General features: G+C 36.5%; 1 protein-coding gene across 3 annotated transcripts in view; it reads left to right on the top strand.

Annotated features, from left to right (window-relative positions):
- Smarcc1 (SWI/SNF related BAF chromatin remodeling complex subunit C1) overlaps window positions 1–23,741 on the top strand; it is a 152,551-nt gene that overhangs the window by 97,315 nt on the left and 31,495 nt on the right. For 2 of the 3 annotated variants that reach the window (XM_026389835.2, XM_026389837.2), the window contains exons 20-24: window positions 610–868; window positions 1,242–1,403; window positions 12,380–12,435; window positions 14,212–14,326; window positions 14,943–15,097. In XM_026389835.2, the coding sequence (XP_026245620.1) occupies window positions 610–868; window positions 1,242–1,403; window positions 12,380–12,435; window positions 14,212–14,326; window positions 14,943–15,097 (747 nt within the window). The remainder of the gene's footprint in view (window positions 1–609; window positions 869–1,241; window positions 1,404–12,379; window positions 12,436–14,211; window positions 14,327–14,942; window positions 15,098–23,741) is intronic. The other variant, XM_026389836.2, reaches the window with a different exon arrangement.

The raw sequence follows: 23,741 nt of genomic DNA, 5'->3' as shown, positions 1-23,741 counted from the left end.
TGATTCGCTTGCTTCAGCCTTCCGAGTCGTTCCAATTACAGGAGCGCACCACTGTGTTTGCCTTGACATTCTAAATACTGCATGTTCCTTATTTTCACCTTTTTCCTCCTACAGATATATTACTTTTTATTGGAGAATTTTAGGATTCCCTGAAAAAATCATAAATTTTAAAAGTAGACATTTGTATACATTATGAATTATATTATCAGTTTATCAATCTCTACATCAAAAGAGCTGGAAGCCAGGCGTTGTGTGCACACTTGTAATCCCAGCTACTGACAAAGTTGAGGAAGGAAGATCACAAGAGTGAGACTAGCATCTGCAACTCTGTGTGACCCTGTCTCAAAATAAAAAATAAGAAAAGCTGACTTTGAATCCACAGTCCTCCTGTTTCAGCCTCCCACGCTACAGGGATTACAGGCATGCACCACTGTGTCCAGCTCAAATTCACCTTTTTATGTATAACAAAAGCCATTTGTTTTTTTGTTTGTTTGTTTGTTGTTCTTTTTTTTTTTAATAGCTATCTAAAGAACAGTGACAGGCTTCTAATTTCATTACATATTATTCCTTGTTAAACCATATTAAAAGTCCTGTTTTTTTCTATTTTAGGCCCTGGAGATGTACAAGGATGATTGGAACAAAGTGTCAGAACATGTTGGAAGTCGTACTCAGGATGAATGCATCCTCCACTTTTTGAGGCTTCCCATTGAGGACCCATACCTCGAAAATTCAGATGCTTCCCTTGGGCCTCTGGCCTATCAGCCAGTTCCTTTCAGTCAGTCGGGAAATCCAGTCATGAGTACTGTTGCTTTTTTGGCATCTGTGGTGGACCCACGTGTGGCATCTGCTGCAGCAAAAGCAGCTTTGGGTATGGACTCCCACCCCAATCCATCTGTCCAACAAAAAAACCTTAATTTTTATCAAATTTAAATATTACTAGCTGTTACATTAATTTCTATACATAATAAAAATCAGACGTTATCCTTTAGAGACACCATGTGCTTTGTAAAAAGTACTAAAACATGTTAAAGTGAGGTACTTTATATATAGCAGTTAGCAAGACTGTGATATATAAGATAAATCATTAATGTTTATCTCATTTTGCTGGTATAAGGACTGAGCCCAAAGGAGGTCGCTACATCCAAGAGAATATTACTTTGTCACACATCCTAGCAGTTTTAAAATTAAGGCAAATATTTGTGCAAAACTAGGTTATTATTCCATTTTTATTGTTGAACCAGAGGAGTTTTCTCGGGTCCGAGAGGAGGTACCACTGGAGTTGGTTGAAGCCCATGTTAAGAAAGTACAAGAGGCTGCCCGAGCCTCTGGGAAAGTGGATCCTACCTATGGCTTGGAGAGCAGCTGTATTGCAGGCACAGGGCCTGAAGAGCCTGAGAAGCTTGGTGAGTCACTGCTGAATACAAGGACAGGGTTACTAGATGTTTGTATTCCCCAACAGCTTTCTAAAAAATACTTCATAAATAATCATAACCTTGCCTCTTAAAATTAGTATATGACTTTTTTCTCTCTTACTGCTTTTTTTTATGGTAGCTCAAACTTAAAAAAAAAAAAAAAAAAGTCCCACAATTGATAACAATACCACACTTGTGAAGCATTTGACATCTGTAGATCTAGGTTTTGAGCATATTGTTATAAGAATTTGTGTTTTTAATATTTATTTTTTAGTTGTAGTTGGACACAATACCGTTATTTATTTATTTTTATGTGGTGCTGAGGATCGAACCCAGGGCCTCGCACGTGCTAGGTGAGCGCTGTACCGCTGAGCCACAACCCCAGCACTAGTTATAAGAATATTGAAGGTACTTTTTGTGTTCAATTTATGTTGAATTGTTTTAAATTAATATTTGTATATTTATGTTTAATTTAATTCCCTTTGATTTTTATAACAGATAAAAATTTCTATAATAGTCCCCTTTTAACCACTTAAGGGTTTATAATCCAGTAGCTTCTAACATATTCACAGTATTCTGTGTCTTTCATCATTATATATATAATTCCAGGAAGTTTTCATCACCAAAAGGAATTATCAAATTCTAACTGGTTATTCCCCATTCCTCCTTCTTAGCCTGATAACCATCAGTCTGCTTTCTGTCTCTGTATATTTGCCTATTCTCAACATTTCATGCAAAGGGTATCATATAATATGTGGTCTTTTGTTTCTGGCTTATTTCATTTAGCATATTTTCAAGGTTTATTGGTGTTACAGCGTGATTCAGTACTCATTCCTCCCCCACCCCAGGCTGACCTCCTACTCACTGTCTTCCCACCTCCATCTCTTGACTTGCTGGACTTACAGGCATGCAACCCCTCACCTGCCAGGACTTCTTCTTTTTTTTTTTTTTTCTTTTCAAAGAAAACAGTTTATTAAAGACAATGTTCAGCTGCGTTGTAGCTCCTGCCTGCAATGCCAACTACTTGGCCCAGGTCGGAGGATGTCCAGTGCAGGGAGCCACCTTCCCAAGTAGATCTCAGCAATGGCTAAGCCTCTAGCAGCTCCCCACACTCCATCTCCCTTGGGGGCCCTTTGGAAAGGGGAATCAAAGGCACAGGGAACCCAGGCAACACTGAAAAAGTCTGTAAATCTCTGAATTCCCTCTGTAGCTGAGGGTTAGGTTTGGACATTTCCCCAATTGGAACATGAATGTCAAACCTACTGGCCACTAGAAATTAGGCACATTGAAAATAGGCTAGAGTTAGGGGTACCCAGTAATAATGCCTCTAGGAGAAACCACATTCCCATTTCACCCCTGTATGTCCTCTTTAGTGGGCATCCTAGTAGCCTAATAGGATCCATGAGACCAGGGTTCTCTACCCCCATTGGCGACTCAATATGCTAGTCTTATCTTCATGTGAAGAATTAGCTGAGGCCAGGGTGGGCAGTGCTCAACCCTGTAATTCCCAGAGGCCTGCAGCAGTACTTGGTGAGCCAGACTGTCTCCAAGCGCTGGGATGTGGCTCAGGGATTAGCACCACTGGGTTCAATTTTGCAGGAACCAAAGAAGGAAGAATTAGCTTACTCTGGAGGCATGAAGTCTTATTGAGGGCTGGACATTGGTGCATAAGTCACAGACATCCAGAAGTGTGGCTGTGGCAGGTTAAAAGGCACACTGGTTCCTGGAGGCCTCCTCAGACAGCAGAGACTTCATTTTTGGGGCACTAAATACTATTCCTCTGGGTGGATTTACTGTATTTTATTTACCTGTTCATCAGTTTATGGGCATTTGCATTGTCTCCACTTTTATACTGTTAAATAATGCTAATATGAACATTTATTTGCAAACTTTTTGTGAACAGAGGTTTTTCATTTTTCTTGAATATTTAGTTGTATGGTGAATTGCTGAGTCAGATGGTAATTCTGATGGTCAATCCTTTTGAGAAACTACCATATTATTTTTCCTAGTGACTGCACCATTTTATGTTCACATTAATAAGGCATGGAGGTTCTGGTTTTTCAAATGCAATTTTGTTCACACCAATTCATGTACTTTGGATAATAATGATCATCACATTCCACCATCATCTAACCACATTCCCCCTTCCTTCCTCTCCCACCCGTCTGCCCTATCTAGAGTTTGTCTATTCCTCCTATGCTCCCGTTACCTATCCCACCATGAATCAGCCTCCACATATCAAAGAAAACAGTTGGCATTTGGTTTATTGGGATTGGCTAACTTTATTTAGCATTATCTTATCTAACTCTCTCCATTTACCTGCAAATGCCATGATTTTATTCTTTTATTGCTGAGTAGTAGTCCATTGTGTATATATATGCCACGTGTTCTTTATCCATTCATCTGTTGTAGGACATCTAGGTTGGTTCCACAGTTTAGCTATTGTGAATTGTGCTGCTATAAACATTGATGTGGCTGTGTCCATGTAGTATGCTGTTTTTAAGTCTTTTGGGTATAGAGGAGAGGGACAGTTGGGTCAAATGGTGGTTTCATTCCCAATTTTTTAACAAATCTCCATACTGTTTTCCATATTGGCTGCACCAATTTGCAGTCCCACCAACAGTGTATGAGTGAGTGTACTTTTCCCCCACATCCTCGCCAACACTTATTGTTGTTTATATGCATAATAGCTGCCATTCTGACTGGAGTGAGATGAAATCTTAGAGTGGTTTTGATTTGCATTTTTCTAATTACTAGTGATGATGAACTTTTTTTATGTATTTGTTGATTGATTGTACATCATCTTCTGAGAAGCATCTCTTCAGATTCTTTATTATATCCTTTCTTCTGCTTACATTGGGCTAAGTTTACTCGTTTTATCTACTTCCTTAAGGGGGAATGTAGTCATTTGTTACCTAATGTAGACAATTATATCCGTATCAATTTCCCTTTTAGTACTATAGTAAAAATATAGTTTTACTATATTTAGCTGTTTTTTTATTCTTTTCAAAGTACTTTGTAATTTTTCTTGTGCTTCCTTCTTTGACTCATTAATCATTTTAGAGTATGTTATTGTTAACTTTACAAATTTACTGATTTTTTTTTTAGATTTTCTTGTTTTATTTGATTTTTTAATTTTTTTCTTTTAATTCTCGATGGACCTTTATTTTATTTATTAATATGGAGTGTGAGAATTGAACCCACTGTCTCACACATACATATGCTAGGCAAGCGCTCTGCCATTGAGCCACAGTCCCAGCCCTTGTGTTATTACTTGATTTCTAATTGTATTCAAGTGGACTCAGAAATGACATTGTGTTATTTCTATATTTTAAAATTAATTGACTTGTTTTTTTAATCAATACGTATTTTATCCTAGAGAATGTTCTTGAAGCACTCGAAAAAATTGTTTAGACTTTTCTTGGAAAGAATTGTTCAATTCATCTGCTTCCTTGTTTATGTTCTGTGTAGTTACATCTTCTATTAAAAACAAGGTCTTGATGGGCTGGGATTGTGGCTTAGCCTAGCACTGGTGGGACCCAGGTTCAAACCTCAGCACCACATAAAAATAAAGGCATTGTGTTGTGTCCATCTACACTTAAAAAAACATAAATAAATAAAAATATTTAAAAAAAACAAGGTCTTGAAATCTCCAACCATTGTTGTTCATTTAGTCCTTTAATTCTGAATATTTTTGCTTTTTATATTCGTAGGCTCAGTTGTTCGTTGCACATGTGTTTATAATTATTATAATTTTTTAATGGATGGACTCTTTTCCTCTTTTGTAGCATTTTCACATCCTTTTTTTTTATTATTAAGCATACCATTTTATTTGTCTTTAGGTTACAATTTGCATCGAACATCTTTTTCCATCTTGTTACTTTCTGTCTGAATTTTTGGGTCTAGAGTGGATCTCTTATGACAGCATATAGGTTTTTGGATTGGAAGAATCTGGAGATAAGTTCTGCCTTTATTTCTGCTCTTTATAGCCACAGAACTTTAAAAAGCTATTTAGTTTTTGTGGCTCTGAATTGTTTGTAAAATGAAAGGTAAGCTTATGTACTCTCTGTATTGTGTTATTTAGCTTTTTCCTTTCTGTGATATTGGACAGAGGACATTTTTGCTATTAAGGGCTTTTCTGTTTTTGTTTAATCAGTCTTGAAAAGGAGTAAAATGACTCAAATCAATTTATATACCCATCAGTAATTTGTAGGACATCTAGGTTGGTTCCACAGTTTAGCTTATTTTCAGATTAATCAAACCTCTCATTAAATTTTTTGCCCTAACTTTTCTTAGTATTGCCTATATATGAAGTACCAGGCCTTTGATTCGAAGAGTTATATACAGTCATTTGTTAGTTTGAAAACTCACATATTTTCCTTTTCTTTAGTACAGACTGAAATTAGGAAGCCAAGTCACATCTCTGTTTCTTTTTGTCAATTCTGCATCACATGACAGTGCACAATTTAGACTGGGAGAACCAGAGGTTAATTTATTCCTGGATTTTATTTTTCTCAACTTTTTTTTAATGCAGGGGGAGTGTTCTTTGTAGGGTCTTTTGGTTCCCCATGGTCATGGAAATGAAAAGTATTGGCAAAGCCTTCTTATTTGTTCAGTGAAACTCTTGTACTTTGCAAAATGCAGGACATACTTTTACATGTACCGATTTAAAAATTGTGGGTAGAGGGATGATACATACCATAGAGTATCATTGGTTAAAAAACAACTTGCAAATTTAGCCATTTCTAATTTGAAATTTAGAAGTAGAATTTGAAACAAAGATGACCAAAATATCTAATAGGCTTAGTCTTTGTGAGGCTGGAGCTTCTTGATTAATCTGTGAACATCTGATTTCTGCAGTGGGCAAACTTTGGGAAAGACTGTTGCAGGAAATATTTGAGACTCTATCTGGCCTTTGAATGAGGAGAGCAGCAAAGTTAATTCACGGATCTGGAAGTAGCCTATCAGTTAAACTGTGCCAGGTGTGATATAGTTAACTCACTAGTTGCAGCAATAGAATTTGGATACTTTTTTTTTTTTTTTTTTTTTTTTTTTTTGGTGGTGCTGTGGATTGAACCCAGGGCCTTGTGTATGGGACACAGGCACTCTATCAACTGAGCTATATCCCCAGCCCAGTATTTGGATACTTTTAATAAGGGCTTGAAAAATACCATTCTAATATAAATAATTCTGAATGAGTTGTGAACATGTTTTTATAATTAATGCAGGCCTGTTATAGTTAATCTGATTTATATTAAGCTTTGACTACTGGATTAAATTAGAAAACAACAAATGTTTCTCCTTTGGAACTAAACTCAGCAAAATTCGTAGTGGAAAGTCAACAGTGTGCCTCATACATGTCATAGAACAAAATAATGGCCTATTGCATAGCTCACCAATTTAAAATAGAATGATGTACAGTTTTACTTAGAAAGATCCTAAGAATGCACTTGGATGGTAGGTTTATGGTAGAATTTAAATTTTACTTCATTTACTGTGTAATACATGTTATTTTATTAATTGTAGTTAAATTATAAAATGGGAAAAAATATGCTTCCTTAGGAAATGTAAGATTTTTTGTTTGTTTCTATCATTAACCTAGTTTGTTAACAATATCTTATCTGTAGTCAGCCTACTTTGCAATAGCACACCAGAATTTGTTTCTTGTATCTAACTGTAACTTAGTACCCATTGACTAACATTTCTGTCTCTCTCATCCCTTACTCACCTTAGCCTGTGGCAAGCACCATTCTGCTTTTAATTTCTATTACATTATTTTCTTTATATTCCACATATGAGTGAGACTTTGAGGTAACTTCTCTCTGTGCCTGACTTACTTCACTTAACATATTGGTCTCCAGTTTCACCCATGTGACAGTGACAGGATTTTATTCCTTATTATGGCTGATTAGCATTCCCTTGTGTGTGTGTGTGTGTATGTATATATGTGTGTGTGTATATATATATACTTAAACCATATCCACATCATAGCAACTTTACAGAAAGGAACTTTTATAGTCCATTCTCTTCACTGTATATTCATCAAGATCTAGTTCCTCTAAATTTGTGTTGTTAGGGGTTTGTTTGTTTGTTTGTTTGTTTTTGACAGACCATTCTGAGTATTCAAAAATTATTGATATTTGAGACCTTTCAGGGGGCTAATTAAAAATATTATTAGATTTTTTATTTGCCCTGAGGGAAAAGTAGGAGAAATCAACATCAAATGGAAAGTGGTGTTTTTTTGCTTTTTGGGTTTTTTCTCTCTCTCTCTTTTCTGAGATGCTGGGGATTGAACCCAGGACCTTGTGGATGTGAGGCAAGTACTCTACCAACTGTGCTACATCCCCCTGCCCCAGGATTTTTGTTTGTTTCTTTGTTTTAATTCTCCGATGTATTTGGAAACTCTCTTCACTAAAGTAGGGTACCAGAAGTAAAATATAAGTAAGATACATAGGTATGCCTATACAGTTTTTATTTATTGAGGAAAGATCTTTAAAGGCCTAAAAGCTCCAAAGTACCGTACTATCTTATATTCTTATATATTCTTATATGGAAATACAATGGAAGAAGACCCAAACCCTTCTGAGAATAGGTTCTGCTTACAGAAATACCCAAGGACACCAAGCGGGCAGTATAACTGTGGTTGATCGTTTATGTGCTGTTGAATGCTGAAAATAATAAACCCAGCAAGTCATTCAATGTGAGTTTATTGAGCCTATTCGAGAGAAGCATTTTGGATTAAAGGTTTTTCTTAACTGAGCTTTTAAGTATTAACTTACAATGATGAAATTGTAAATGTTAATTTTAAACGTTTACATTGTTAAACATGTAATTTTTTTGTGTTCTCAATGCTATGGTACTTGTGAATAAAGTAGACCAAATTCCCTGCTTTGTGGACTTGATATTTTATAGATGTAAGATAATATCAATTTAATCCAATAAATAAAATTTGAATATATAAATTAAAATTTAATATATAGAAAGAGTGTTGGATGACAAATGCTATGGTGAAAAATAAAGCAGGAATGAGGAGGATAAGAGTGAAATGTGGGGAACTGCAATTTGAAATGGTCTGAATGAGGAAGTAGCATTGTTTTCATTGTAAAATCCAGAAATTGAAATGTGGGGTTACATAGGTGTTGTAAATAATGGTCAAATAATGTCTCAATGACAAAGTTACATTCAAATGAAGATGTAAATCAGGTCAGGGAGGGAGCCATGTAGACACCTAGAATAAGAGTGTTCCAGGCAGGGGAGCAGCCTATAAAGGGCCCTGGGCAGTATCTACCCAGCACAATTGAGGAACAGCAAGGAAGTTCTGGGTTGGCAGAGACAGGCATTCCTATCAGATGATGAGACCCTTTGTGGTTCTTCATAAAGTTTTAATGTTTACCCTAAGTGAGGTAGAGCCAGTGGAGGAATTAAGCAAAGGATTGTCAGAATCTGGCTTTTTCAACCGTTGTGTTGAGAACATGCCCTATCTCTTATACCTGTAATCCCTGTGACATAGAAGGCTAACACAGGAGGATTGCAAATTTGAGGCCAGCCTTAGCAACTTATGGAGACCCTGCCTCAAAATAAAATGAGCAAGGAATGTCACTCACTGATAGAGTGCCCCTGATTTCAAGACCCAGTACTGAGGGGGGAGAAAAAGGAAGAGAAAGATAGTGACACTGACACTATCAAGTAGTTGTTAAATTGATTAATTATGTAATATATTTAAACATCAAAATTTTTTTCTTTGTTGCATCACTAAAACTATTATTAAAAAGTTTTATTATGGTCTGGGGCTATAGCTCGGTGGTAGAATAGTTGTCTACATGTTCAAAGCCCTGGATTCAATCCCCCGTGGGGGGCTGGGGGATAGGCTTTGTTCAGGATTTTATTAAATGGCTTCGTTAAGTTTTTTCTTCACTTGACCTGTAGGCTAAGCAAAATAGTTTTTCTGATAACCTCTTTATTTTAACAAACATACTGAAATTGATAGGCTATTTGGTGAAAAATTTCTATACCCATCAGGTTTAGCTTTACCATATTTATCTAACTGTATAGTTCCTGTGTGTGTGTTTATGCGCACAAGCGTGCAATTAAATGCAGGGGATTAAATGTGGGATCTTGTGCATGCTTAGCACATATTCTTTTTTTTAATATTTATTTTTTAGTTTTAGGTGGACACAATATTTTTATTTTATTTTTATGTGATGTTGAGGATAGAACCTAGGGCCCCGCACATGCCAGGCAAGCACGCTACTGCTTGAGCCACATCACCAGCCCAGCACATATTCTTACCACTGGGCAACCACTTAGCCCATAGGTGTCTTGCCATCTAAATAAGTGGTTATTTGTTATTTTTGGTGAATTATTTTAAAGTAAGTTGTGGACAGAATGATTCTTCGCACTGTAAGCAGTTCCATCACATTTTTTTTTTTTTTGAAGATGAGGACATTTTCCTACATTAAGTACTATAGTAAATTTTGGCCTCTTTTGGGATATCAAATTTTTCATGAAGAAAGTTGGAATGAGCGTGCACATTCAAGAACCAGTAAGGGTGCTGGTCATGATGCACATGCCTGTAATTCCATTGACTTAGAAAGCTAAAGTGGGAGGATCACAAGTTCAAGGCCATCCTTGTCAATTTAATAAAACACTAAATAACGCAGTGAGTCCCTGTATACAAATAAAAAGGACTGGGGATGTAGCTTAGTGGTAAAGCGCTCCTGGGTTAAATCCCCATACCTAAAAAGAACCAGTAAGGGTCTGTCATACTTTTTATCATAATCCCCATTGGTATTTCCTCATCTCAAGTATCAGGGTTTTTAAAATCTTATTACCTTTTTGCTAATGATTAGATTTACTATCTGTATCTTAATTTTAGTTTAGAGAAATTTCAGAGGTGAATTTTTGTGTTATCCTTATAATTAAGTATGCTTTTGGGAAATTGAATCGCAAATAGGATGATTAGAGAAGATTCTTTTATGATCAATTCATGTAATGTCCACAGAGCTCCTTAGCCTGAAGAATAAAGGGCTTCAAAGAATACATCTGGAGCCATTGTCACAGCACTGTAAAGAACAAATTATCATACCTAGTTTTCAAGGAGATTTAGATTTGTAGCCTATCATGAGATTAAGAAGATCATCCTATAATAATATTGAAAAGGTTTACTTTCTAGGAACATAAAACTCAGAAGTGACTATTAAAATTCTTGCCTCAGATACTACTCATAACTTATAAATAGCCTCACTATTCTCACCATGAGGATTTCCATAACACTATTTATAAATTCAGGCACTTCTAAAACACCACGTGTAAAAATATACTAGGGCAGTGAACCCAAGAAAACAGAGGAACAGTATTTTATTATGAGACACATCTTGTGGAGTGGGCTTCTCTCTTCTCTTTATTACTCTTATATTAAAATGAACCTTTCAGATCTGTTTTAAAAGACATTGAAATAGAGACTCAAATTTCTTAGCACTTCTTAATTGGACAATTTAACCTTTAAGGACTAGCTAGAATTTAAGTGACTTCCTTGATTACTCATATTTTCAGGAAGAAAATGTCTTTCCTTATATAATTTCCTGCCTTTCAGGGACCATTTTATCAGATCCGGCATTTTGTTTACTCGATGTATACCTCTTTTTATTAGCAATTCAGAAGTTATATAAAACACATTTAATAACCTCTAATGATTGAGGTTTACACATACATGAAAAAACCATTCCATTGTTGGAGAGTTTGGGGATACAGTGAAGGATGCATAGTACTAATTGGTTCAAGGAGCACTATGCATAGGAAGTGCTATAACAGAACAAAGTTACACATTATTTTAGACTTAGAAAGGCTTCACAAGGAGAGTGGAATTTGAGCTGAACATGGAAAAGATGTTCAGAACGTCACTGAGCAGATTGGAGCAAGTAGTCCTTTGTGTAGAACAATGAGAACGAAGGCACAGAAACAGAAGGGAAGGTTATTTAGTGTAGGAATTAAACCAGACTGGCCATTGTACAAAGTTCAAATGGGGACATAGCAAGCCTGGCCAGAAAGGTAGATTATAACTAAGATGTTGAGCTGGAAGACTCACAAGTTTGAGCTGTATATTGCCGTCTTGTGAAATGCTTAAACTTCAATGTAGGAAAAGACAGGAATAGTCTCCCAGTATTGAATAACTTCCTGCTAGGCTACTTATTCTGTTCCTCTTTGACAAGACAACATTGATTTTACTAGTAATTCTCAAAACTTTTGATCTCAGTTGTCCTTTATGCTCTTCAACAAAATTTAGGATCCCAAGGTGCTTCAATTTATGAAGATTATGTCTGTTGATATTTACTATTTTAGAAATCAAAAGATTACTAAAAGCATTTACAAGAACATGTTCCTTTAGCCATCCATCCATTGGAGTGATGGCTTCATAAAACGTCAGGTAGCCTTTACACATTTGTGAAAGAATCAAACTGAAAAGATAGTAGCACCTTAGTGTTAGGAAATTCTCTTACTTTGTGCTAGGTGAGTGCTCTACCAATGAGCCACAACCCCAGCCCCTCAGGGAACTTTATTATACAAGCCACACCAACATCATCTCCCTGTAATTTTTATTTTCGTGTGGTTTGTATTTCCTCTGTACCTATCTGTTTTCTCCCTAGAATGCTTTTCTGTATGCACATGCTATCACTGCCCCAGTGACATTTCTGCTTAGAAAATGTTCGTGTAGTTGTCATCATTCTGTGACAAGTAGTCATACACTCCTCTGCTTCCCAACACATCTCATAGTGCCTCTTGTGAACTGTGGTTGACTTGTTGGTTTGTATCCTCTCCAGCCAGAATGTGATGCTCTTGGAGTTTGGTGAATATTGGGCTTATCAGAATTTAGTATCTGATTAAAAATTTGTTAAATGTGTGCTAAGTAATTTTTTTTTGCCTTAAAATTTTTAGCTCTTTCCATAATTTTCTTATTTTTTTACTTGTAGAAGGAGGTGAAGAAGAAAAGATGGAAACAGACCCAGAAGCTCAGCAGCCTGAAAAGGTAAGGTCTATTTGAATTGTCTTACAGTAGGAAAAATCAGAGAGAGCATGCCTCTTGAACATAATGGTTTCAAGTTTTTTGTATTTGTTTGAATCCCTTTCAGGGAATTATGAATAGTTCTGTCAACCACTTGGATTTGTTGTTTAAGATATAGTTCTCCCAACATATGATAAGAATTTTCCACTTATTTATTTGCTGAAGATTTATCCATACCCTATCTTCTTTTATACCCCTTTCAGACACAATTTAGAAATATGAATACAAAAGTTAGTGTTGCTGGGGATATAGCTCAGTTGTTGCTTGCCTTACATGCACACGATCCTGGGTTCAATCTGTAACCCCACAAACTTTTTAAAAAGTTAATGTTAATGGTGAGTATTGAATTTTAGTCTCTAGGTCCTATACTTGTTCCAGAAGAGAATTAAAGTCATGACATTGTTTCCTAAGAGAGTTAACTGCCAGCAGAATATTATAAAAGATTTAATGAGAAGCTGACATTTCAGGGGTTTTTTTGAGGGGGGCAGGTTATTAACAACGCTAGGTAGGGAGAGACAATAGTGTATCAGTGCAAGGAGGGCATCAAAGTGCTCAGAATGTTATTGACCTATTCGCTGTTCATAGGAAATTGTAAATTCAAGGTAGGCTGGACAGAATAAGACCATATAGCCTCTTCAAAGACTGGATCTGGGTGTTTACATTCCCCAGACTGTTACAAAATATAATGGGCAGTCAGTCACAATTTGGGTATGTAAAATCAGGGATTTAAGTCTTGATTACATGTGATATTCTTAATTTATAGGTAAGGAGGGGCTGGGGATGTGCCTCAAGCGGTAGCGCTCGCCTGGCATGCGTGCGGCCTGGGTTCGATCCTCAGCACCACATACAAACAAAGGTGTTTTGTCCGCCGAAACCTAAAAAAAAATAAAGTAAATAAAAATTTATAGGTAAGGAGAATATAGGATAATAATAAAATGGATTGTAATTCCTACTGTGTCTCATGCTTTGTATTTTCTTGTTTTTTGTTTTTTATTCTTTTTTTCTCCCCTGAATTTCTTTTTTGGGCAGTATTGTGAATAAAACCCAGGGCTTTATATAAACATTCTACCACTGAATTACATTATATGTTCTTTATTTTGGAGACAAGATCTTGGTAAATTGCCCAGGCTGGCCTCACCCATTTGCAATTTTCCTGTCCTGGTCTCTTAAATATTTGGGATTATAAGTTTGCATCATTTTGATGCAAATCTTACCAGGTTTGATTTTATTTAATTCTTTTTTTTAATATTTATTTTTTAATTGTAGTTGGACACAATATTTTTATTCCATTCATTCATTTTTTTAAATCTTGTTTTTTTAATATTTATTTTTTAGTTGTAGTTGGCAATACCTTTATTTTATTTATTTTTATGTGATGCTGAGGATGAACCCAGGGCCTTTCATATGCTAAGCCACAACCCTAGCCCTCATTTAATTCTTAAAACAGCTTGATCAAGTTAATGATTGTGTCTCCATTTTATAGATGATGTGATATAATTTATCTAGAGTCATAGGAATTTCAAAATCAGAAAATAATACCATATTTGTCCAAGGAATTGTAGTTTTCAGTTCCCAGTGCATGAACATTTGCTTTTTGGTGGCTGTCCCTAAGATCACCAACAAATGGTTAGATTAAAAAACTTTGTCACCTTTTTTTTTTTCCTGGTAGCATTTCTTCCTGCTTCTAAAAGGACTGTTTTTAACTAACTCCTTATTCTCTTGTTTTTGTACCTCTTTCAGGCAGAAAACAAAGTGGAAAATGAAACAGATGAAGGTGATAAAGTACAAGATGGAGAAAACGAAAAAAATAGTGAGAAGGAACAGGATAGTGAAGTTAGTGAAGATGTCAAGTCAGGTAATTTGAAAAGTTCCTTAGATTTCATTATTATGTAATTATTAAAAAATGCAGGTAGAAATGTTTCTTCATCTATTTTGGGTTTGTATTTTAATGTAATAAATTCGCATTTGAATTTCATTCAGCAGCTAGGTACCAGTGCAGATTCTGGTAGTTTTATTTTGCCTCTTCATTTTCAATAATACACAGATGAACAAGTTATTCAGTACCACTGAAGCACAGCCCCTATACCTGCCATTTTATTATCAGTGTCATTGGTTGATATAACCCTTTTTACCTTCCTCAAGGCTTGTGGAAATACTTTGTTCTCAGTTTCTGATTTTCTTTAGACCTAGGGGTTCCCAGAGCATTCTGCTTACTAATAAACAAATTTGTGGGTCTTAGGTTAAGTTCTCCTGAATTTTCTTTTATATCCAAGGGAACTATACACAGAACCTAGAGAAATAACAGGAAGACATTTAGAAAGTACATCTCAAAAAGTGGCAGACCTAAATGCTTGGAATGATTGAACAAAACTTAAAAAAAAAGAAGAAGAAGAAGAAATGGGCTGAGGTGAGAGGGAACATGGGTTATGGAAACTATGTACACTGGTAATAAAGCTTTCTGATATTTTCAGAAGAAAAGGAGACTGAAGAGAACAAGGAACTCACTGATACATGTAAAGAAAGAGAAAGTGATACTGGGAAGAAGAAAGTGGAACATGAAATTTCTGAAGGAAATGTTGCCACAGCAGCAGCAGCTGCTCTTGCCTCAGCTGCTACCAAAGCCAAGGTCAGCCCTTTGCAGTGTTCTATTACACTATGAATGGCCATATTGTTTTGAGTTAATTGGAAACATTTAGTATAAAGAGCCTTGCTCCCAATAGGAGATGACTATTTGCTTGAATGGCATTTCTAGGTTAAGAAATTCACAGGCAGGAGGAGGTTGGAAGAAAAAGGAAATCCGGTCCTAAAGGGTGACTTTTTTCATCCCATTCATTGTGTCATTTAGCCTTGTGAAGACTACAGAGATTGAAGGCAGATACTGAAATCCCTTTTAGGGATCAATTGTCTTTTTGTGATGAATTTGTCAACAGAACTTGTCTTGGACCATTGTTCAAATAATCTCTATTAGATTGAAATACTTATTATTTTTAAGACAAAAATCTTGTTTCCTTATATAAATAACATCACCCTTATTACAGACTGAGAGGAGGGAGGGAACCGAAAATAGCTCTTTTTCTGCTTGAATTTGCCAGCTTTTCTGGGGGTGGTTTTTTCTATTTATAATAAAGTATCGGCTGCACAGCATATTTAAGAAGACAAGAAAATGTTACTTTTCTCCACTTCATGTTAATTTAGCATTTTAAAGTATTCCAAACATGAATATATGAAGTTTTAAAAAAGCTTTTCACTCATTCTACATTCTACCTCAGAAGTAGTTTCCTTCCATTATAGGTTACCACGTTCAAAAAGCAGTGATTATAAGTACATTTCTAATCATTTTTTATCTTGAGCTTGGTAAAGGTGTTCTTTCATGCTTTTTAATTTCCTCAAAATTTTCAATTCCTGTGAATTTTTCTGAAAATGATTCATAAAAGACCCATAGATGAACCAGTTCCAACCACAAGGCCACTGTTTTGAGTGCCCACCCACGTGGCCTATGTCCAGATGGTCTTGGGAGAATGGGTGTCTAGAGGGCAGAGTAATGTTCAGTCAACCCAGCAGTTTCCCAGCTGATATTTACTATTATAATTGTTTGACATCCCACATATTCATAGTTCCCAGGTCTTCCAAAGGTATCTTCTGATCTGTATGGCTTTTTAGCTCAATTTTAAGTATTCACTCTCCCCTACCAACACCAACACAGTTCCTCTAGGAAGTTTTGAAGTATACTCATGCTTAAGTGAGTGCTAATATAGATACCAATTTGTGTTTCATGTTTTCTAGTTTTATGCCTTCATTGGAAACACCGTTTATGTCTCTTTGTCTTTTCTAGGACTGTTTTGTCAGCTTATCTCTGAGCTGAGTTCTTATTGTTAATGCCGTTACCAGAGTTCTTAGAAACTTTAAGGATTGTCTTGGGCATATTCTTTCGTTTTATAGATAAGATGCTAGATCTAGATGGTAGATGATTCAAGAACTTTTCTTTCTCATCCTCCAGGCCTGCAACTTCAGGTGATCTTTGATTGCTCTGATTCTTTTAACATTCCCTGTCTGGTCAGCTACCAAATTCTTCCTAGCCCTCTAGGTCATCTGTTAATGTCCCACCCTCCCTTAGGTCAGCTTCCCTTACTTTTATTTTTTTATTTTTTAACCTTGGTACTAGTAATTGAACCTAGGAGTATTCTGCTCCACCACTGAGCTACATCTCTAGCACTTTTTTAAATTATTATTTATTTAAAAAAAATTTAAGTTGTAAATGGACATAGTATCTTTATTTTTTATTTGTTTATTTTTATGTGGTACTGAGGAGTGAACCCAGGGCCTAGTAGAGGCTCTAGAGCTAGCTCCTGAACAGATAAGGTAGCATGCTTTCCCCATCCTGGCTTACCACTGAGCCACATCCCAAGCCCTTTTTAAATTTTTTTCTTTACTTGTAGATGGACACAATACCTTTATTTTGTTTGGTTATTTTTTAATTTTGAGAAAGAATCTTGCTAAGTTGCTTAGGACCTTGCTAATTTGCTGAGGTCCTAACCTCAAACTTGGAATCTTCTTGCCTCAACCTCCCAAGTCTCTTGGATTACAGGCATGCACCACTGCACCTGACATGGAACAAGTCCGTTTTTGCATTGCATCCTACTGATACCTGTGACTTGCCCCACTGAAAGGAGGGGCATGAGACTGGAAGCAGGAGCGCACTGACAAGGTGCTCTCTGGGTCCCTTCCATCTGGATCTTCAGGCTTAAAGGAAAGGAAGGACCCTGAACTATACTGCTTTAACAACTTCCCTCTCCATCCATTTAAAATTTCTGAGTCTTTAGTAGGGGTTCAGAATTTCTTTGTGATCAGAACCCTTTTTGGTTTTCAAGCCTGTTTTCTTTTTCTTTTCTTTTCTTTTTTTTAATAATTTTTAGTTGCCAATGGATTTTATTTCTTTATTTATATGTGGTGCTGAGGATCGAACCCAGGGACTCACACATGCCAGGCAAGCACTCTACCACTGAACCATAAACCCAGCCCAAGCCTGTTTTCTTAATGTGTACCTCCTGTATTATTTTCTTTATGCCATTCTGTTCAACAGAATCATGTTTTAACCTCTAGCTTCCCTCAGAATATGTTTCTTTTACTCTTTCCTGTTATTTCCCCACTCTATATCACTGTGCTGAGGCCTTAATTCCTTGCCTGAGAAGGAATTAAAGTGGTAGGCTACTTTGAAAAGTTTCACAAATACCTTGTGTTTTTCTCAGATATCACAGCTATTTAATATCTGCAGCTTTGGGCACAGAAATGCATTTAGTAGGCACTACTTACTGACCATCTTACAACTCTTTGAATTTTTTACTGCATAGAAACTACCTTTATGGGTCATTTGGCTGAGGCCTTCACTATTCAGAAAAGTGTCTACAGAATACTGTTTCCCCCCGAGATAAAATTTCATTCTGCTCATATTTCAAATTACTAAGAAGTTATATTTTTGTCGTCCCCCCGCTCCCCCGTACCAGAGATTGAACTGATAGCCACATCCCCAGCCTTATTTTGTATTTTATTTAGAGATAGGGTCTCACTGAGTTGTTTAACACTTCGCTTTTGCTGAGGCTGGCTTTGAACTCGTGATCCTCCTGCCTCAGCCTCCCAAGCCACTGGGATTATAGGTGTGCACCACCACACCTGGCTAGATTTTCATTTTTATTATGTTTCCCTCTGGTTTGTGAATGTACTATACATGCTTATGCTATATAGCTTGGCACATGTGAGCTGTTCTGTACCTCTTACAGCTGCATCTCACAGCACATAATCATTTTTGTACTACATGGTAATCAGAGGGTAAGGAATTCACTTAAATTACTGTAATTAGTATAACTTAGCTAGCCAATCCAAATTTCAGTTACTCTCTTAATTGTATCTATAAACAGCCTTATTATTATTAAGAGTTTGTCACCCTCTGACATGAAGTGATAATTAGTCTCTACATCGAGCTCCTGAACAGATGAGGTGGCATGCTTTCTGGTTTCTCCCCATCCTTACTATAGGAGATGCTCTTCAAGAATATGTCCATTTTTGCATTGCATCTACTGATAAGTTGTGAATTGTGCCACCTGAGGTAAGAGTGTGTGAATGTAAGCAGGAGCACCATTAGTTAGGTCCCTTCCATTGGAGCATTTAGACTTAGAGGAAAGGAAGGGCCCAGAACTGTTCCTGGAATAAACTAGAATTACTAGAACATGTGCGCTTTCACTCGCGCACTCACTCACTCTTTTTCCAACAACAATAGATTCAGCTCTTCCAAGAAAGCAGGAGACCATGTTTCCTTAAAGTCACATACATTTCTTTCAGTTTTATTCACAAACCACTGCATATTTTACATCCCTAAAATGGTGAAAATAGGTGTTAGCTCTGGGGTAATACAAAGTAATTTTCTTAATATCTCAGAAATATATCATAATTTGCTCATTTACATCTGAAATTTCTTCTGGAGATAGGAAAGTCAGCACTGTATTTGAGTTCCAAGGCTTTAATTAGAAAGTGTTGATTAAAATTGATTTACATTAAATATATTGAGTGTTGATATCATATCTTTACTTGATAACATTCTAGAGAAAAAATTGAACTGTTTGACTATTTTGCCTACAGTTAGCTCTGTTTACTTTCATCTCTATATAAGAACTACTTCTATTCTTTGGTTACAATCCATGTGTTATATAAAGTTCAGCTTAACCCTTTTCTACCCAGGTTACTATTTTCTTCTTATTAGTCATTTCTTGAGGCTCTGGCTCCCATATTTCACATTTTTTCTATGGCACACTCCCAGACCTGATTGTTCTTCTCATGAAGTGTTATGGCCCTCCTTATAGTCCTTTTTATTTTGAGATAGGGTCTTGCTGAGTTGCTGAGGCTGGCTTCAAACTTGGAATCCTCCTGCCTTAGCCTCCCAAGTCACTAGGTTTACAGGTGTGTGCCAATGTACCTGGCTTCAAAATAAAGTTTTTGAAAAGGGCACAGCATGTAGTTCAGTGGCATAGCACTTGCCACACATATGCCAGGCTCTGGGTTCAATCCTCAGCACCAAGAAAGAAAAAACTGGGTTTGCTGCCAAGTGACTTTCAAAAACTTTGGGATTTCTATGTATAAAATGTATATTCTACCAGGAAAAAAGCTTCACCTTTATTCTCTTTCTTTTTATCCTTCTCTAATTTGAAGGATTTAGGAGTGTCCTGGCTTTAGTAATGCTGATGCAAAGAAGCTTAGAGATGACACAGAAAAAGTTTAGAGGAGAATTACCAGAAACAAACATGCCAGGATAATGATACCAATGAAGTAGATAACAGAAGAGGGGGCAGTTAGTCTTTCCTTTTTTTTTTTTTTTTTTTTTTTTTTTTGATACAGGTGTTTGAATTCAGGGGCACTTAACCACTGAGCCACATCCTTAGCCTTTAAAATTTTTTTTTAGTTGTAGAAAGACACAATATCTTTATTTGATCTATTTTTATGTGGTGCTGAGGATCAAACCCAGGGCCTCAAGCATGCAAGACAATTGTTCTACCACTGAGCTACAACCCCAGCCCCCCAGCCCTTTTTTATATTTTATTTATAGACAGGGTCTTGATGAGTGGCTTAGGTCCTTGCTGAATTGCTACAGTTGGCTTTGGACTCATAATCCTCCTGCCTCAGTTTCCTGAGCCACTAGGATTTAGGTGTGTACTACCACACCAAGCAGATCAGTTATTCTTTTTTTTTTTTTTTTTTTTTTTTTTAAGAGAGAGAATTTTTTAATATTTATTTTTCAGTTTTCAGCAGACACAACATCCTTTATTTTATTTTATGTGGTGCTGAGGATCGAACCCAGTGCCCCACACATGCCAGGCGAGCCCGTTACTGCTTGAGCCACATCCCCAGCCCCTAGATCAGTTATTCTTGAGAAGTGATTAGAGCATTGGCTGGAAAGACAAGTGTTTCAACATATAGGTGATGCAAGTTCCAGAAGTAAAAAAAAAGTGAACAATTAAAAAAAAAAAAACTACAGGACGCTCTAGGAAAGAATATGGGAGGCATTGTTTTTAACTACACTTAGAGACCTTTCTGTCTCTTACAGTTTAAGAGGAATGCCCATTAGATTCCTAGAAGTCCTGTTATGCACAGTGTTTGAAAATGCTGAGGCTGCATCTTGTGTTGTTACTCAGAACTCATGATTTACTAATAGTATTTTGTATTTTATCTTTGTCCCAAAGCCATTTCTTAGTTTCAGACTCCTAATAGAAGAACTAGCTGTGAGATGAGAGTATTTGTCAAACCCTACTCCATATTCTTATTCTCCATATTCACACAATTGTTTTTATTCTGTCTGGGCATATCCATGAGTTTGTTAATTACTCTGTTTTCCACTTCACTAAAAGAAATTGTGTTTCTGAACTTTGTACTACTTTATCATGAGTATCTCTTCTCTTTACTCTTCAATAGTATTACAGCCCCCCTGTCTTCTAAGCTCTTAACAGTGGTTTTCTTGAGGTTCTTCTAGCTCATGCTGTGTTTATCCCACAACCAAAGTTACATTTTTGGTTATTAAAGTAACACTCCCATTTTTCAGATATTCTTTTCCAGTAGCAAAACTTAGTGGTTTATTAAACAACTATTTTATTGATCCTCTGATTTTATGAAATCTGAATGCCAACCTAACAGGCAGTTCTTCATGTTGAGTCATTTCATGTTGGTATTTACCTCACAAATGGGTTCATCTAGAAGGTCCAAGAAAGCAACTTCATTGAAGTCCTACTCCTTGGCAGACATAGCTGGGTCCTTTTCCTTCTTGATGTGGTCTCAGCTCTCTCCAACAGGATGTAAATACCACTTTCATGGCAGTTTGGTATTTTAGAAAGAACTTTTCCAGAGACGGACCATGAACGTTCCCAGGTTCCCCTATTTTCTGTCGAGAAAGCAGTTAGAGAGCCTGCCCAGACCCTTTTGATTCAACAAAGGCCAATCAATGTGTGGCTGTCTTTTTTTTTTTGCACTGCCATATTTAATATACCAAAACGCCCCTGCTGAGAATTCTATAGGAAAATATCCATGGAAGTATCATCCGTTCTTAATAGGCAAGGAAATGATAACTAAAATGCCTTTAGATTTGGGGTTTAAAATTTTTGTTCCAATTCTGCAGTTTACCAGATGTCTTTAAAAATCCTTATAATTGTCTTTAACCCTTAAACAAGTAACATAGCTTTTCTGACTTTTCATTTTATTTGTATCTATAGATGCTTTCTGGTCTTTGTGCCAAAGTTATCTCAAGAATTAATTAATGTGTTAAGCTGGAATACATTACACAAATGTAATTAACGTGTAAGCTGGAATATGTCATACATTGGTTTATTAAGATAATATTTAAGGGCTGGGGATGTGGCTCAGGCAGTAGCGCGATCGCCTGGCATGTGTGCAGCCCGGGTTCGATCCCCAGCACCACATACCAACAAAGATGTTGTGTCCGCCGAGAACTAAAAAATAAATATTAAAAAAAAAAAAAGATAATATTTAAGGGCTGAGGATATAGTTCAGTTGGTAGAGTCCTTGCCTTGCATGCACAAGGCCCTGGGTTCAATCCCCAACACCACAAAAAAAACAAGAAAAGGATAATATTTAAGTGTCTTTTGTGTGGAAGACACTGTATTAAAAACTGGATTTACTTTGATTTCCAAAATAGTATGGATGGCCCCTGTGTCTTAGGAGCTTACAGTCAGTTTATTAATCCTGAATCTTTGGTCATTTGGGTTGAGCCATTAGAGTGTACACACACACACACACAAAAAATGCTGGCTATGTAACCTTGGGGAATGGGTTTATTAGGTGAAATCCAATTAGGTATTATGTGCTATTTTAAGTGTTTGTGGAATGAACAGACTTATAACATAAATTTATTCTGTTTTTGCACATTTGACTTTCATACAAGTTATAAGTGGACTGCTGCCTGAATAACTACTTCAAGCTTTCACAACAGATGCTCCATGAATTGCAATGTGATTCTACAGTTTATTAAACTCCTTCAGTTTTTAGATATAAGACCAGACCCAGAGGCTAGCATTATAGATCAGTGGTACAGCTCTGTGCAAACACACATACACACACACACACACACACACACACAAAAGAATAGACCCAAAGAAGTTAACAGCTACCTTAAAATCACAGGATCGGTAATTGGCAGAATTAAGATCAAAACCCAAATCTCCAGGATTAGAGTCTGGTGTTCCAACCCACCTAGTAGCATCGTCTGATAAAATTCTCCAAGCCAATTAAAATATTTTCTAATATTTTATAACTGAAACCCAACGACTAGATAATAAATATTCATCTTCTCCCCTTTATCATCTCTGGTATGCCAATTGTGATTTAAGTTTCTTATTTTATGAACCAAAAACTAAAGAACAGTAAAAAAGAACCCACTAGACAGTATTGTTAACTCCTTTCTGACTCTTTTTTTTTTTTTAAGTTGGACACAATACCTTTATTTTATTTATTCATTTTTATGTGGACGGAGGATCAAACCTAGGACCTTGCACGTGCAAGGCAAGTGCTCTATCGCTGAACCACAACCCCAGCACCTCCTCTCTCTTAGTGTGTCACTTTTCTTACTGCCCAGTTTTGTTTTCAGTCTCTTAAAGGAATCGAGTTCAGTTTCTCAGTAGACTGACTCTTTCTCCTGTTGTTTCCACTCCCTACATCATGTTTTCCTTACCTTCTCTCTAAAATTGCCAAGCAGGCATAAATTTGGGTCTTCCCTCGGCCTCCTTGACTTTGGGGACTGGAAATCAGATAAGTAGATAGCACTGTAAATGTTGGGGAGGCTTTGGGAGTCAAAAAGCAAGGAGGCCTTTGGAGGAATTAATGTTAATGTGTTGGAGGTTCCCAACATTGTTAGTGCTAGGAGAGTAGGCCAACAAAGTAGGCCCATAAAGCATAAGTAAGGCTGCAACTTACAAGTGTTGTACCCATTATGTTCCAGGCACTGTTCTAGGGACATTGAGTCCTCATAACAAACCTACTGCAGGTAGTTGTTTTATTCTAGTTTCACAGATGAAGAGAAAAGGTACTTTCTAGACCTGTCTATACATACAATAAGCATTCTGTCCTCTGCTTTCTGGCTGTTACCTGCTTAAAGAAAGCTAGAATGATAGGAAACTAATCTTAGTATGAAGGGAGACAAGCTGAATACATACAAAAAAAAAAAAAAAACTTTTAAAAACATATTTAGGGCTGGGGATGTGGCTCAAGTGGTAGTGCGCTCG

The sequence above is a fragment of the Urocitellus parryii genome, chromosome 3 (genome assembly GCF_045843805.1).
Source record: "Urocitellus parryii isolate mUroPar1 chromosome 3, mUroPar1.hap1, whole genome shotgun sequence".
NCBI classification, from domain to species: Eukaryota; Metazoa; Chordata; class Mammalia; order Rodentia; family Sciuridae; genus Urocitellus; species Urocitellus parryii.
This window is presented reverse-complemented; position numbering and strand designations above follow the sequence as displayed.